Consider the following 18,427-nt stretch of genomic DNA (forward strand, 5'->3'; position numbering starts at 1 on the left):
GCAGCAGTGTACTCCTTGTTGCTCCTGCTGATGTCTCTGTACACATTCGACACAGCTCTGACTCAGTGGCGAACATTAGGAGAGGATGTGATGGTGATAATAATGGCAGAGACAGGCTGACGACCAACTCGCTGAGTGAGATTCTGCATGAATGGAATGGGATATGTTGCTGATAATAGGCTACTTTACAGTATGGTACGCAAAAATGTGAGTAGTTACTAAGGAACAAATCAGGAACGACTTGATGAGTCTTCGAGTAATTCCTGAATAACTCCAGGACTATAGTATCCTAGATAATGATGAGTTACTAGAGACCAGACTGGCTGATACACCAATAATGAATCATTAGGAAATGTTTAGTTCATAAACGTCTGTGAGTAAGCACTATCTTTTTGTAAAGTCTTACCATATTGTTTAATTCCACTGGGGAAAATGTTGGCAAACTCTCTATATACTATATTCTAAATCTATATTTTGACCATGCATACATTTGTTATGATCTGTAAGAAGTATCCAAACCAAAGTATTTAAAGGTTTTTGATTGTTTGTATGTTATTCTATTTATATACGTTTTTCTCCTCTTCTCTATGTCTTTGTGTGTGTGTGTGTGTGTGTACCTAAATGTGTGCGTGCGCGCCTGCCAGCCCATGTGAGAGTGCCGACCAGAAGCGCGCTTGGTTCACTCGGCTCCTGGATGCCGAGAGCGCACACAGGAACAGATACGGGAAATAACTTACATGGCTGTATTTTTTTTAAATCAAGTATGATTTGTTAACGGCAGTATATTTGTAGCCATCCTCCGCGAAGGCGAACAACACAACCACTATTATTTTTCACAGACAGAATCGCCAACATATTTTCTCACAGTCCCACATTCCGGCGCAAACGGGGAAAATGAAGGCGAAAAACCGCGACCAAAGCTTGTCGGACTCCAGAGAGCTGGACGGATCCTATGACCAGCTAACGGGTGAGTGAACCGGCGTCTGAAACACCGGTGGGTTATGTGTGATTGCCTGCAAAAAAAAAAAAAAAGATTCAATATGTAAAGCTGCTAATCTGATAATGGTCCACCTAACTTCAGGTGACGCTGAAATGTCAGAACCTGCCCGCAATTCATCGCATCACGAAAAACGAAAAAGAACTGGGCATGAATAATCTTAATGTTTCGCACTGTTTATCAGTTTTGTGCTCCACGCAAGTTTATATGCAAGTTTATTTAATCTTTGTCGTACTTTTCAGCTTCCATGGTAACAGCATTTTTCTGCTTTATTCCCGTAGTTGTCGTGTTACCACTTAAGTAATTATAACATTTAGAGTTTTTTTGGCTACAGGATAAAAAAGCGTGGGGGGCTACGAGTTGAAAAACATTATTTGATTGGGGAAAAACACACATATTGAATCTTTTAATGTCAGTGTTGCACGTCAATGTGGTTGCATAATGTGGTGCGTATTGTTGGTGAATGGTGTTTGGTTACTGTCAACACTTTTAAGACAACAGTGTGATTTTTCTGCTGGCCTGGCGCAGCTATAGGAGACTAATAACACGGTTATTGTCGCTGTCTTGACTGCTGTGAAAAACGCTGCGGGGTCGATAACACCTGTTTGGCCGATCTGATGCCCAAACTGGAGCTCGACCGGATCCCTGTGCTTTGGCGTGTTATCACTTTAGACAGAAATCGCTCATATCGCTTTGAGCTTTATCAGCTGAAGTCTGCCTCTTTAGCCGAGTAAAGGCGCTGGTATTCTCTGCAAGCACGGCAGACATCTGAGCGACACTTACTGCCATGTGGATTTTCAAACGGGGTATGGCTGTGCGTATTTTGGCTGAGTGTCTGATCTGTGGCTTGAATAAAAAACATGGTCCTCTCTTGTGCTTTATTTTTCTCGGCGTGTGTAATTGGGGTGAGCGATGTGCTTCCTCTTTATAAGTAGGCTATATGAGACTCACATCAGTTTATAGCGATATAACCAATCGGTTCATTGAGTGGCAGCGAACATGCCTGCACATACCTGTGTTCTGAATGAGCTCCCTTGTAAGCTGAGCACTATCTTGAGGTGTTCCTTCCATTGTCACATTATAGTTCACAGCTCTCCCCGCTCATGTGAGCCAGTTAAATGCCAGCTGCCTAAATGAAATGCTTGCTTTTTGTGCTTGAACGCATCTGGGGCCTGCACAGGGAAACTGTGCCTGTCCAGACAGCTGTGTGCCTGGGGCTCAACCACTGTAATCTCTTTTGCAATAGTCCACGCATTGGCAGTTAAGCAGTGCTTTGTCACAAATTGAAAGCATCCTAAATAAAGAAAAGATTGCATGGTGATGAGTGAAACAGTGTGATCTGATGTTTGTGTGTGTGCAACAGGCTTGCAGTGTATGGATATCTTCTGATGGGTCTATCTGTGCCTATTCTTATGTGTATCAAAGTGTGTGTGTGTGTGTGTGTGTGTAGTGAAAGTAAAAAAAAGGATTTGTTCTGCTGAATTCAAATGCATCCATCAGGCTTTACAACTCAACACAGGTATTGTAAACTATGTCAACCAACCCACACAGTATGCTGACCGTCATGCTTGGACCAACACTGAGCCCTGCAGAGACTACACAATAAACTTCAGCAGCTTGACAGTCTTTTCTCCTGGCGGGTCTACTCTGAGTGTCTTTGTTTTGGAACTTTACCTTTGGCTCTGTAATTAGTTGCAAATTAGTATGCATCACATACATAATAATGAGATGGATTATAGATGATTAGTAGCTTAAATGTGACTGTGGAGGAGATGAAACTTTCCGTAATGTGAATCTAAACTCTTCAGAAGAATCAGACTTTTCTTGACTCCATCTCCCCTCTTTTCCATCCAGCTTGTTGCAATGGTCCCCTGTGTCTGATTGTCCACATAAAGTCATATTGGTTTTTAAATAGTTGAGCGAGGGGAGAGAATGAGGGACCAAGTCATCCAGTGTGGCGGAGCAATTTACTCATGGCATAGTTTTTAATGACTTTTTCAAAGCTGTGAATTGCGTGGTTAATTCTTCTTTGTAAGACGCGGTCAACTTTAAAACATGCTTAGCCCTGATAGTTTGCATGGTTATTAAGGCTGGCGTTTGCTAATAAGAATCAGTGTAATGAAGATGTGATGCAGCTAAAGCTGTGGACAAATATTGCCAGCCTTTTGTTTATGGCATTTTTCATATTATAGAATCAGCCGACCGCAAAGTGGCCCAGTGTATACTGTGTTTGCAAGCGTGTGTGTGTGTGTGTGACAGGGAGAGAGCAGGTCACAGGTGATTTTCTGCCTAATCCCGACTAAAATTAAAAAGTATATAGTGTGATATGAGGGCACGACTTGTGAGAATGGATTCTTAAGTGGGTTTTTTTTGAGTAGGAAGGACAGCTACAAGTGAGTCATTTTTCTTACTAACAAGCAACTTGTGTGTGCGAGTGAGCGAGATGAGAGAGAGAGAGAGAGAGAGTGAGAGAGAGTGTGTGTTCCTTAAAGCTGACCTGTGTTGCTGAAAGTTAGTGTGGGTGGTCTCCAATCACCATGTGAGTGAAATGTAACCCTCTAGAAATATCTCCCTCTCAGCCTGCTACATTGTACTGAAATGCGCTCCACCGTGTGTGTATGTGTTGGAGTGTGTGGTAGCCTGCATGGCATTCCCTGTTGTGTTTAAGAGCACCGACTGAGAGATGAGAGGTAATTATAGAAGCGTGGTGCAGTAATCTCCTCTTCCACCTCACGAGCCACACTCAATAGGAATCATATCAAATACACACACACACACACACACACACACACACACACACACACACACACACACACACACACAATGTCTTCCACATATGCATTTGCAGCTATTATCTCAACCTTGTCATGCTTCCTTTTCCTCGCTCCAAGTCCAGAATATTATCTAAAGGCTAAATCAGTAGTGGTTGGCAGCCAGTCTGCCAGTCATCTATTTGCTCTGTCTGATACCAATAGTGTGCATCTATGGTGTGTTCTTTTTTACCTTCATGCTCAGATTATCTGTCAAATCCAAACATACCAAATCCTTTTATTTTGTCATTTTTATCACTAGTCAATGGTTTAATCATACATGTCATAATGGAGCATAAAGGGACCAAAACTTTTGTGAGAAAAGCAAAAAAGCAAAAACTCCAAAAATGTCGTGGTTCCAGCTTCTCAAATAAGATTATTTGGTGGTTTATATAGTCTTCTGTCCTGGTAAATTGAATATATTTGGGGTTTGGACTGTAGGGTGGATAAAACAAGACATTTGTAGGGGTCACCTCTATGACAGCGTATTAGGGCCATTGTATTAAAAAATATATATATTACAGAGAAGGGGGTAATATTGTGAGAAACAACTCAGAAGATTAAAGTCGGAAATTTAGGGGGAAAAAACTTGGATATTATATATATTGGTAAGACAGTAATAAATTTGCAAGAAAAAACTCAGAACAGAAATTCTCTGAGATTAAAGTTGAGTTCAATATATGAGAAATAAAAACAGAAAATATAATTTTTCAGGCGTGCTTGTGTTTTTAAAGGCTCCGTAAAGCAGAGTATACAGATGTCAATTACAAAAGCTGTCACATCTAAGCCAATTTAACCAACCAGTATTATGAGACACATTTCTAAATGATCTTTCATGTGGCTTTGTTGCCGTCCTGGATGTATGTCTGCTCCACCTCTTCTCTTATGTCTGCACTGACTGACTGAAAATTACTTGGAAAACCCTATTTTCCCAAGTTTGTTTTCTCATAAATTTTGGTTTAGAGTTTTTGTCTTGTAAATTTACAAATTTTTTTGCTGAATATTACCCCCGTCCCTCCGAAATATATATATATATATATATTTTTTTTTTAGGGCTGTGCACGTTAACACGTTATTATCACGGTATTAACTAATTAACACAGACAATTATCTCATCGCACGTTAACGCAATTTTTATTATTATTATTATTTTGAAAGTCCATTTCTCAATGGCTCTGAATACACATACAGTCAAACCATGGGTCACAGGAGGGGTGGGATGTTGATCAGTCCGCAAATCAAGCACCCAAACAAGCAGCGGAGGGAGGCTTCGGCAGATAACGTTGGATGCAGCATTTGGGAGAAGTAGATAAAGAAAAGCAATTAAATGCCATAAGTGGATAGCTACGCACTGTGTGCTGATTAGTATTGAGGAAGATGTCTGTAGTGGCAACTGTTAGAACTTCTTTTGCCACTATCGCAGGACATAAAGTTTCTGACTCGTGTTTTCCAAAGAGGGCAAGACTGTACAATCCAGCGAGGCAAGGAGGCAGACGTAAGAAGAAAAATATCCGACGTTTTATATGACACAGAAAAAAGGACTAAAGTTACAAAATAAACGTCTCCAGCAGAGTCCTAAATCCTATGTGTTCTATCAAACGTACTTACACACAGGTAACTTCTAAATTTCCAATTGCTATGACGCGACGGTCAGAAAACTGCTACACAGCTGTAACCTATTTAAAATGATAAGCTAATGTTACATAACTTTACATGATGGTCCTTCTTCTAGTTTTGCGGGGATGCTCTGCCATGCAAATTCCCTCCTGTTGATGTCCTATTTAGTAAACAGTAATAAATGAACTCACAAACAGCGAGGATCAGTCTCTCTTCCAATAATTTGTGCTGCACGTCACGCACAAAAAGTCAGACAATTCAACTTTGGCGGCGGGTGTGTGCGTGAGGCGAGCATTTCACCTCACTCTAACAGGGGCACTTGCTGAACATAGACTGTTTATGCTGCTCTCTGATAAAAGAAAAATGTTTATGCTGATTCCTGTTCAGACAAAAAACAAGAAAACAGATTTATATATGTTAACTTGTTACTCAGAAGGTGCCTGTTATGATGTTATGATTGTGGCTCTGGACTCTCGACTTGTTTTAAAAGTTATAAAAGGTAATGCCCTGGCCGTAGCAAGTAGCTTTGGTTTTATATTCGGTTTGATTACATTAATGTTTAAGCTGAGATTTACAAGAAATATTTTATTGCTACTGTATAAAGGGAATACTGCTGGTAAAAAGCACCTTATTTTTTTTAAGTGTTTGAAAACCACATGTTATTGCACTTTTGTGTATATAGCAGTACATTTAAATTAAAAGTGCATAAGACACTACTTTAGAATTCATTATTCAATTTTGCACATACTGTAGCTATGCGATTAATCACGATTAAAAATTTAAATCGTTTCCGAGCACTAATATTTTTATCTACAGTGTCCCTAATACGGCATCATACTGAGGGCTCTGAGGAACTATGATAGGAATTTTTCACAATTCTCTAACATTTTATGCATAAAATTCATTTTTATCAAGGAATTTGTATGTAGGATTTAAGAAAACAGGGAATCAAAGTTTATTGGTTAACGTGTGCTCATGGTAAAGACACCCTGAGATAGAAAATTAAGCTGTGTACAAAGTGTGTGTGTGTGTGTGTGTGTGTGTGTGTGTGTGTGTGTGCGTGTGCGTGTGTGTGGTGTGTGTGTATTTGTGTTTAGAGGATTTACAGTGTGCGGAGGATAGACTAGGCAATGATGTCCATCTCAGATTAACTGGATATCTGTTCTTGGCAAAGTAAGCTGTTTGCCCACTTCTCAACAGTCAGCACAATCCACACACACACACACACACCACACATATCCTTTTACTTCCATCTTTGTGAGGACTGTCATTGACATAATGCATTCCCTGGACGCTAATCCAGCCTAAACCTAATTCTAACCTAACCCTTAAAACCAAGTCTTAACCTTCAAACAGCCCTTTGAAGTTATGAGGACAGGCCAAATGTCCTCACTCTGTTGGTTAAAATCTTGTTCCCGTACTCACTAAGGAAGTACAAGTAGGTGAACTCTGTTTTCTTAACCTAACTTAAGAAATATGTAGAACTTCCTCCACAGCTGACTTGTCTCACACAGCAGCACAGGTCTCACCTCTAAGAGAGATGTTTTGCCTTTGATAGATCAGGAGAGTTTATTTCTCTCACACAGGCAGCTCTTAATGAGTGATTTTAAAAGCACTGGCATTCGGAGTTGTGCCAGGCTTGAAGTCAGGATGAACGTGGCACAAAATAGAGAGGGTAGACCTGTTGAGGTGAAGGGTATTAGCTGGTCTGGGAGCCACATGACACCCCAAACTACTGACTGATACAGTGTCCCCATGGTGGAAATAATACTGCTAGACCAAACTGATTCCAGGGCTGAGATTGCCTTCATAATTGAGCCTGTCAGAGGGAGTTTAGCCTAGAGTCACCTTCATGGCATGACAGTTTTTGCTGTAGCTAGAACTGTAATGGCCACTGGCACTAATTAAAACTTTAATTTAACGTGTCATGTGATTTGCCGAGACATGTGTGACACACGTTGCCTCATCAGGGATCCTCTCTGGGTTCTGGTTTCACCTGGAAGCGCCAGAATTTCTGATGTGAAATGACTGGATTCCCACACGAAGCAATGCTTGGAGTGGTTAGGCTTATATGTCGTATTGGTTATATCATTGAGAGAAGGAAAGAAGGAAGGAATAATGAAAGACAGGGGGGAAAGAAAGGCGCAAAGGAAGGACAGAAGCCAAGTGCAAGAAGATGAATTGCCAGGCAAATCCCAGTGATGCTCTTTGGTAGTCTGTAGGTGCTGTTTGCCCTATTATAAAAGCTCCTCCTGCCAATCAAATCCTGCTAATGCACAACTCCTATCCATCAGTATAGTCCTGTAATGATGATATGGGAGCTACCCACCTGAGACCTGAGTTTTTTTCTGAGCTTTTTGACATTGAAATTTGTATCCCTAAAGGTAAAGTGGACTGGAAATTTGCATGTAGAAATGAAGACGTTTCTGTAATTGCCCATCCATTCTTCCCTGTCCTCTTCCTAATGAGCCCACTATATTTCTAAATAATCTGACTGGCAGTCCCCACTTAAGATGCACTCTCATTCTCGCTTTTTCTCTAACTCTATCGCACTCCTCCCCCACACTGTCTCCACTCTCACAAATCAGATTATATAATAATATCATATATATTTCGGTCTCTAACAGAGTGTCTTCAGTGTCCTGATTCATCCCGCCCCTCCTTCCATGCACTCCCCTTTGCCTTTGTGTCTGCTCCCACACCATCACCATCACTTCTTAGCTTTCCCATTGTCCAACCATGGACAAAATTCCCTCCCTGATCCCTCCCCTGCCTCCTTCCTCTCAAACTCTTTCAGAACACGCTGCTTAATGAGCCAGGATGCCAGAGTCAATCCTAACGAGTTTTAATCGTTGAATGAATCTACAGAGAGCTGGGCGATCGTTAATTAAAATAAGCCCTGCTCACCTCTCCCTTGCCCCCAACCCCTTCTCCCCTTCTCTGTAAACACATTCATTTATAAATGCCTCCGGGAAGAAGAGGAGAGAAGAGGATGGTGAACAAAGAAATGGGAAATGGGAAGATTGATCAGATTGAAGAGGAAGGAATTATGGGGCATAAGATGAAAGAAGTTGAAGTTTTTCTTTCCCTCAACATGATCAGTCTGATGCTGTTTCCTTGTCAGTGATGTTTATCAACAAGCGACTGATTGATTGACCCACGGAAAGCGTCTCTGAATGTGACAGAGCCCGTGTCAAGTCATTCATTGTGCGTCTCCCGCTTGCTTTGCTGCACTGCCACTCACAACATCTGATCTGCATTAGAGGATGATTTTCTGTCCATTATTAGCGCAACCAGTTCTCCATTAGACTGATTGTACCTCATCAGTATGGGGAGGAGGAGAGAGCAGCAGATAGCCATACAATGTTACTGTGGGTTACTATGTAGGTCGCAACCATTTTTTCCTGCCCTTTGTCTCATTCTTTATGTGTGTCTGTCACTAGAGGTTATAAGTTTACACATCTTGGATTGAAGATAGGGGATCACTGTGTGTTGTGTGTGTGTGTGTGGCTGTAAACATATGTGTAGAGGATGTCTGAAGGGCACGCGTTACTGCCATCGACTGAGCATCTCAGGGAAAAGGAGCTGGAGCTGCTTGTCATTTCTCTTTTACCACAGTACAATTTCGTGACTCAATCAAGTTGTGCATGTTTATGCAACAATCATAAACCAGCAGACAATAAGTGACTGTAATTTAGTTGTGAACAGGCCTGCTAAGGACATTTACTATATTCACTGAAGGTTCTTCAATAACAACTTCAGTGTGACTGACAGCACAGAAGAGAATGATAAGGAGAGAGGTGGAGGTGATTAGAGAGAGCATGGGGTTTGCTGTCAACAGCAAAATCTCACATGCACTCACACAGGCATAAACACACACACACAGGCGCGCACACACACACACACACACGCGCACACACGCACACACACACACACACACACACACACACACACACACACACACACTCACACATACACACGCAAGCAAGGTTTTGGCCTGAGGGATGACAGTACAAGAGAACCCTGCTGCTGGTCTTACAATCTATCAGTTAGTTCTGACAAAACTTTGGAGAAGATGTAGTCAATAACACACAGGCGTGCACACTCGCATACACACATTTACAAACACAGATGTGTGAATATACACATATGCACATGCACAGCTGTGAAACAGTTGGAGATGAAAGACAGTGGGCAAAGCCTGGTCAATATCTGTCAGTTATCCTACCAGTCAGAATACACTCAATGTCTACCAATGCATAAAGTGTCTTAGTGATACCCCTGTCAAGCTAAGTTTAATGAAGAATGTCGTCCGCTGTTTCTGGTTCGTAGTGATGAAGAGTGATACTGTTTCCCATATAGTCCTGAACAGTCAGGTGAGTTTAACCTGAACTATAGATACTGAAGCAATGTCTTGAAAGGGTCATTGAGGGTAAAACGTTTTACATTATACTGTTTTTATTTGAGGGAAAGATTGAGGTTTCATCATAAACCAACTTGAATCAGCTTTTAATTCTGATGCGAAATCTCTCCTAAAGCTGGGACAAAACCTTAAGATTGGCCTATTGAAGCCACTCACAATGGAATTGATTAAATACAGAAGACAACACACTGGATAACAAAGCAATCCCTGAAATCCAGCAATAATGTGAGTTCTCATGTGCTCCTGTCAAAACATAAACAGACATCTATCAAACATAGTTTGCCTCACTAATTTCTGCTGCAGTTTGTAGTGGAACATGATATTGTCCAACATCATTAGCTCACCAGAGCTGCCCTTGCTCTGGCCCTAAAATGGCTGCCTTCATCACTGCTCTTCTGTCAGCCTGGGGCCAGGTTGTCAGAGGGGACACTTGCTGACAGCTTGGTCTTTATCTCTCCCAGGAGAGATGCTGAAGTCAGCCAAATCCTCCACCAGCTAAATATGCACTGTGTGACAAGGTAGAAGGAAACAGGACCAATTGCATTTTGGAGGCTACGATATGGTTCAAGGTATTACAGTTGTGTGAAAGAAGGTTATTGAGAAATGTTAAAATGCTGAGCTGGGAATTTTGCATTCAGCTTCACAGAGCTGTGTCACTGTGTTCTGACTCGACTGTTGAACGAGCCTGTACTTCTTCGCCAAATTGCAAACTTGTAAATTCTAAAGATGCAGACTTTAGAAGTCCAACAACAACATGTTGCGTACTTGAAAATCCATTTCTTTTAATCATTTTCTTTGCACACTGCTCACTCTGGGTGTTTACTTGTTGGCTGTGGGGCTTGAAAATCCTATTTCCCCCCTCTGCTATCTCCCTCTGGCACTGGTAAACCGATTACTCACACAGCAACCTGACGTTCCATAAGTACTTCTCCCCAGGTACCAATGCCTGGTAACAGAATTTCATCAGAGTTAATGGAGTATACTAATCAACACACACGTATACGTACTGACAGACAGAGACACACAAAAACTCACACAGAGGCAGGTTTGATTGATTGGTGGTGTGACAGTCATGACAGCAATGGGATTGTTACTGGCCTGGAACAGCGCAACAGCCGCTGACATTACCATCAAAGATGGACCCAAACCTAATGTCGCATACAGAGTTGAGAGAGGCGAAGCATTGAGAAAGAGAGAGGGAGGTTAAGAGGCCAAATAGTAAAGAAAGAGTCTCAAATCTACGTTGAGTTGTAATTACATCTATTATGACACATCCAGAGTCAGCTTTGCGTAAGACATTATTAATAACAGGCTGTTAATTAACATAGCTGAGGTGCGATGGAAAGGCAGGTTCCAAACTAGCTCCTTAATATTTCATAAACATTAATTAATTCATATTGCGTAACAAACAAAATCTAAGATTATTGTACATTTGTTTTGATCATTTATCTAAAACTTACTGCTCACACATCGTCATGAAAGAGCTTAATTATCATCCAGATACAAAATGATTGTATACCTGGCGACACTGGCTTGATCAATGCAACATGTGGTTGAGCACCTGTTCATATTCAGCTCATCTCCTGCTGCGATATGTGTTAGCTTAAAAAAAGGTCTTTCAAGCTTACCGAAGGAATGTAACTTGAGATTCCAGCTTGGTATGCTTGGCTTTAGCTCAACCATGTTACTTAACAAAGAAGTTGTTCCTTCTCTCAAGTTATCCAGTCAGATTTGACATTCTATTCAGTGAGTAATAAGCTAACGGCTTGCTAAGAGGCTAAACAACTGGTTGCTTGTAGAAATTCATGCTATTTGCTTTTGTTTTACTTCCACCAATAAATATAGAGACTCCAATGGCAGTACTGTACATTAACGACTCATTAACTTGTATTAAATGATCACCTATGGAGATAGGGGCTCAACAGTGCTTTTGTTAAGTATTTTTGTTATGATGAGCTACTTTATCAAAAGTCTGGAGTGAGATACCGCGTGTTAGAGGAGGAGCCACTCAAATATTTGCAGCAGCGGCCCATAGGCCCCAGCCAATTCTCTCAAGTTTTTACTAGCAGTTACATTTTAACTATAGTTCATAATTAACCCGAACAAATAGAATATATAATAATAGGTAAATCTGATAAAAGAGTATTTATATACATACTTCAAAAATACAAATGTATCAAACTAAAAAGAAATTTGGCCCCAAAGGAGCGCACTGAACAGCAGTGCTGTAAACATAGTAGCCTACAGTAGGATGGCAGAACTTGCCGTACGCATGTATGCCAAGCTGTGTGTATGAGTAGACTACACATTTCAGCTTATGAATGGTGTTTTGTGTTCAAATCAATGCCTTGATGACAGGGGTAGGGGGCTCCCACTTCCTCGTCACCTCAAGGTGTTAGTCAGCTTTAGACTGCTGCACAAACTACGTCAGTTAGGCTAATTGACAGAAATTTAATTGTCAACTGCTTTGGTATTATTAATTTTTCATGTAAAAACATTTCATGGTTCCAGCTTCACAAGCGTGAAGATTTGCTGCTTTTACTTAATAATTTTAATGTATTTTTAGTCATTTTGAAGTTTGGACTGACAAAATAAGCATTATGAAGGTGTCACTTAGGGAACTGTGACAACCTTTGTCACTATTTTCAGAATTTATTAATCGATTAATGGAGAAAATAATCAGCTTATTAAAATACAAATAATCATTAATTGCAGTCTGATACAAAATAGTTCAACCTCAACCAACTACTTTAATGCATGAGGAATAATAATCTAATAACATAATATATAATAGTATATAGTAATATGGGACATTTTTCTTTCTACTTTGAGTAGGCTACTTTTATTTTTAATTGGCTACTTGTACATTTTCCAGCCTTTAGCCTACCTACATAGTTTTACTTAACTTTTTAAATGCAGTAGACCTACTTGCAGAGTATTTTTACAGTGAGGTATTGGTACTTTAATTTTTTTTTAAGGATCTGAATAGGCCTAAGTCACTTTGTTCACCACTGGCTAAAAAAGCCAAAGCTTCTGGTTGCAAAGAGGTTGGAGAGTTTTTGACTGCATCAGTAATAATTTAACATCTCACTATCTTTGATCACAGGCAAGTGATTTCGTCCAGGAATCAAAAAATCAAAATGCTAAAAAAAACTACAGTTACCGCATCCATTCATCAGGTCTTTCGCTTCCAACTTCCACTCTGTGTGTGCACGCGCGTGTTGCCTGGTGATAAACGTACTTGCCGCGGGATCACGGAATTCACCCGGAAACAACACATTTTAATTTCTGATTGGCCTTAACGGCTCTGGCACTACGCTACAGAGAAAGCTATGAACTCAAAAAATGGACGTCCATTAATTGAATATAGGGGGACAACTTCGAGGACGTTATCTTTTAACTTACTTCTCAGCGTGAGAAATACAAGGAATGGCGTGTGAGCGTGTGAACTGGCTGAAATGCGTGTCTCACGGTGATTGCGTGAAATAATATTAATACAGATGTGTCTAGAAAGTATGATATCTCATGTTAGCCATTGTCTTTCATTCAAGTTGATACTAATTTACTGCTATTTTGACACGCACATCCCATCCCAAGGTGAACAAGAACAAGTACGACAATGTGTCAGTCACTGTAAATGTAAAAAACCCCATACCCCTCATATGTTAGTATTCATACAGTATATTTGCTGACATATCTATTCAGGTCATTTTAAGAAGCTTAAGGTGGACAGGTAGAGATGAAAACATACAATGGGATAAAGTCAGAAGGAATGAGTTACTTTTGTACACTGAAATACACAATAAAAGGCCACTCGTAAAAGTGTAGTTCAATCACACAGCACAATGCCACAGATGGCGCAAGTCCTCCTCGGGGTCTCGACCTGATTGCAACTTCGCACAGCCATTGAAGAGGAGTGGACCAACATTCCACAGGCCACAATCAACAACCTGATCAACTCTACGCGAAGTGTAGAGTGTTGCACTGAGTGAGGCAAATGGTGGTGACTGATTTCCGGACCCACCCAGAGCCCCCCAATATAGTGAAACTGCCCATTTTTGAGTGGCCTTTTATTGTGGCCAGTCTAAGGCACACCCGTGCAATACCCATGCTGTCTGATCAGCATCTCGATATGCCACACCTGTGAGGTGGATGGATTATCTCAGCAAAGGAGGAGTGCTCACTAACACAGACTTTGACAGATATGTGAAAAATATTTGAAAGAAATACGCCTTTTGTGTACATAGAGAAAGTCTTAGATCTTTGAGATCAGCTCATGATGAATGGGGGCAAAAACAAAAGTGTTGCATTTATAATTTGTTCAGTGTATTTAGATAAAAAGCTTACTGAAAATGCTTTCATTGTATTTGTAAAATCAAGGTTTCCATGCATGACCAAGCGTGATATTGACCTGTGACACATCCACAGCTTACTCAGCGGCAATACCCACTTTTAAACTAATATTCTAATTATAAAAGCCATAATGAAAAGTGTATTTGAACAAAGTCATAGAGTAGCATCTGTCTGAAGGTTACTTTTTCGCTTGCCGCCTCTTTTTTCACAACCACAAGATGTTTACTTCTAATGAGGGTGATTTGAGAGACGCAGCTTACATGTTTTGATGCACACTCAGGGAAAGTCGTTAAGAGGGGTAACGATTATTAATGAGGCCAGTATGAAATTCATGTGCTGAAATATGGGCCTGGTGTTTCTTTCCTGCGTGTTCATAACTGAGAGAGGCTCTGCTGAGTTTTGGCATCAAAGGAGACATTACTTATGGTGTGTAATGGCACTTCTATTGACTCACCGAGCAGGATGAGCACCATTTGGGGGTTGAACCAGTTAATTAAAGTTTCATTTTTATTTGCGTTAATATGCCTGGAAAGTTCTCACGCTGCTTTAATATGCCAATCATCTTCTTATTTACTGTAGCGTGTACCTGTGTGCATGTGATATGTGTACGTTTGTGTGTGAGAAGTCCTCAAGCTCTTCCTCCTCTCTGTGGCTTCTTCCTCCTCACCTGCCTGTCTAATTACCGTTTCATCCCTGTTGTTAATCCCATGGCTTTAAGGTGGAATATTTATGGATTTAACTGTCAAGGCTGTGATCGTGAAATCCTAGACATTCCTTTCGATGTAATGATGTAGTAGCTAAGACAGCAACCTGTAATATCAGTAGGACTGGTTCCAACAGGTAGGTCTGTTTTGAATCCTGTTCCAGGTTGGTAAAATACCCTGATTTAGTAAGTTCAGAGGCTAAAATCTATTAGTGAATCTTTTATCTCTGCTCAGTTTTTTTAATAGGATGACCGGTTAGAGAAAGAAACACCTGTCTGTAACATGACTTTATAATCATTGGACATTTAAGCAAGACCAACAGAGTGATGAGTCTTCTCTGATAAAACAATTTTACCGATTGTGGTACTTTATTTTCACTAGCTGGAATCTCTTTTATGCATATCATATTTAATAAATGAAGCTTGCCAACTTAATAATTGTAAATTGTGACCTCCGGTATTTGGAGCGAGTAGCTTCTGAAAGTACATAAGTAGGCTACATGAACAGTTTAATGAACATTTCATATCTTCTGCTGCTCGTGTCACTTTCAGGCTGTATCTACAGTTTATCAGCATCAATTAGGCTACCGCTCAAAACTGAAATGTTTTCTCAGCCAACAACAGGTCATTACAGAGTTCGAATCTTACAAATGTTGAAAAGTGAACCTAAGTGGAATCAATAAAGGATTCAAAAGGATTTTGATTCAATAGGAAATGTTTGAATCAATGTGATACTGGCTTAAGATTTAATAAATTGCTATCAAACACCGACCCATCAACATCCTGCATGTCATTGTACCTTACTGTATTTAAGTTTAGAGGTCAGGCAGTCTGTGAGCAGTACAGGGAAACTACTACTACTACTGTTATTATTCCAGCTCTCGTGGCTGTGCTGTATTGCTGTATTTAGTGTGCTGGACTGTTTCTTGTTTCATTTTTCTCTTAGTTGTCATACTATGTCAGCTGTTTATTCCTGCTGTTCGTTTGTTGTTGTTGTTTTTCTCCTCCCCAAGCCCCCCTCTCCGTTCTATTGCAGGTTTCGTTGCTTTCTGCAATTGGTGTTTCCCTCTGCTTTTCCCTGTTGTCCCCACCTTCCATCCCCCTTCTCTTGCAGGTCTTGTTCTTTCTCTATGCTGCCTGTTTGTGCCCCCCTATCCCCGTGTCTGCCCCCCTGTCCGGCCCGGTGACAAATCAATACATAATTAAATAAATAATAAAACAGACAAAAGAGTATATTAATACTCTCTTGTTAGATCGTCACATTATGGAGTCATTAGAGTTTGACGAGAGAGGGGCAGATGCAGATTCTTCTCACCTTTTCCTTCATCTTCACTTTTCACCCTCCATCTCTCCTTCTAAGTTTTTCTCCTCTATATACCATGCTTTCATGAACAAGAAGCAGTATCAGTAATGTTGTTGCTCTCCTCTCCTCCTCAGTGGTGGATAATGTGATTAAAGTGGATGTAAAATTAATAGTTTTAGCTCCAGCTCGCATGCCTGGGTGGGCACAAGTCGTGAGCGCACTGGGCACTGTAATGGAAAATAATGTGTGTGTATCTGTGTAGGTGTTGTTTGTCACTAAGGGAGATTTATTCATATTAGCCCTTTGGTTCAGTGAGGGCAGCAGGGTGAACTAAGATTAAGGTCGTACAGTTAAAGAAGCGAAACACAGACATCTTTCTGCCTGTCAGATGTTATCTGCAAGAGAGGAGTCGGTCTTAAAGAACATAAGAGAAACTAACAACTTAAGATAAATAATGGAAGAAAAAATGTTTTCCTTTATGCACTATGCTATGAAGTCACATATACTTTATAGACATGGCATCTGGGAGAGCAGGCAAGCAGAGGTGCTGAGTGAATCAATGCGCTATGCGCAGCTCCACAATGTATTATGATTTTAGTATGTGGCGGTCAGCATTGATATTGTGCCGTGGCGTGTCCCCACAAATAAATCAATGAATGGGAAACACTGCAGTGGGGTGTAGATTCTACAGACTGTTTTTATGTCATCTTAGTTCTGATAGTGAGTTAGTTAAAATTGCGTTAATATCGACGCATGAAAAACCAATCGCTGATTGTGAGCGATCCCATCACCAATCGGAACAACCCTACTCTTAATCAGGTTTTCTCTTAATTAATTAATTAATCATGCCTAGCCCTGCTTTTCTGTACTCATGTACACTTTGGGAATTGTTGTAGCTATTTGCATCAACAAGTTGTTTGCGAATCCAACCTGCTTGAAGTATTGCTTTGTAAGACCAGACACCAGTAATTAAGTAAGTGCTGTTTTCTTTTAAGAGGAAAAAAGTTACAAACATCATACTTTGTCCTTGTTGCTTTCAGCTTGTAAACTGTGGTAAATCTGAGTTGACAAGGAAACAGCAGGTGTTCTCAGGCCTGAGAAATTAAGCTTTCAACAACGACCCACGGAGGAAACTGCATCATTAACATGCACTCTCACACACATGCTGATTATCATGAGCACAAACACACATAAACACTCATGCAGTGCAGTATTTTTCACACGTTTTTATGAAAACAAAATGTTTCTGTTTTCGTAATCTAAGATGGAACATCCAAAAGTTGAAATGATCTTATTGCAGATACATCAGTGTATTCGTATATGTTGGCCAAGACGTAACAAGAAATTGCAGTACAGAAATGACAAAAATGCTGTTATGTTTGTGGTACTGTTGAAACAGTTCATCATTAAGTTGCAAACCTTTGCAACGTATACAGAATGCCGCAGCACGGCTCTTGTTCAATCTACCAAAGTTCTCCCCTCTCTTCCATGACCTCCACTGGCTCCCTGTAGTAGGTCGCAACAGATTCAAGACAATGGTACTGGCCTACAAGGCTGTTAATGGAACCACCCACACCTACCACCAGGTGTTAGTAAGCTTTAGATTGCTGCTCAACTACCTTTGCTGGCCTCTAAGTCACAACTCTTCTCTGTTCTGGCGCCGCAGTGGTGGAACAAGCTTCCGGCCAATGTCATGACAGCAGAGTCGCTCACCAGCTTCCACAAGAGACGCACTTGTTTGTACATTCCAGCTCTTACAGTTTTTTACAACTGTTTATGCACAAAATCTTTACATGCCACATGATTTTTGAAACCTCTCACTCAAAGAGCAAAACTACACCTCAAATTTCCAAAACCATAAGCTATTTCTTCACCTTTCACTCAGTTTTCAATTGCATAAAACACTACACACAATTCTGCCTAAGACACGAAAATCTAACAGGAAGTGACTTGCTTTTCTCTTCCAAACACAACCATCAAAATGCTACACTTCTTCACAAGGTCACACACCCACTTCTCACATGTGCAAACACTAACTGCTTAACTGATAACTAACTAATCACTGTTTCAGTATAGGCCTGTAAATAAGTCAAAGGTCAGATTGCCTGTTTTGAACAATGGATGCCAACAATGGACAGAGAGCAAGGGGAGTAGGAGGGAGAGGCAGGGGATGACAACAAGGACAAGTTCAAGGAGGAAGAGTTGGAAGAGGAGGAGGAAG

At 40.6% G+C, this 18,427-nt stretch overlaps 1 protein-coding gene across 1 annotated transcript in view; it reads left to right on the forward strand.

Annotated features, from left to right (window-relative positions):
• The first annotated feature begins 886 nt into the window (after positions 1–886).
• Positions 887–18,427, forward strand: part of LOC123984365 (Kv channel-interacting protein 2) — a 144,840-nt gene continuing 127,299 nt past the window's right edge. Inside the window, exon 1 of the mRNA XM_046071216.1 lies at positions 887–967. Coding sequence (XP_045927172.1) covers positions 895–967 — 73 coding nt within the window. The 5' untranslated portion in view covers positions 887–894. The remainder of the gene's footprint in view (positions 968–18,427) is intronic.

This window comes from Micropterus dolomieu, linkage group LG15 (genome assembly GCF_021292245.1).
Source record: "Micropterus dolomieu isolate WLL.071019.BEF.003 ecotype Adirondacks linkage group LG15, ASM2129224v1, whole genome shotgun sequence".
Taxonomy (NCBI): domain Eukaryota; kingdom Metazoa; phylum Chordata; class Actinopteri; order Centrarchiformes; family Centrarchidae; genus Micropterus; species Micropterus dolomieu.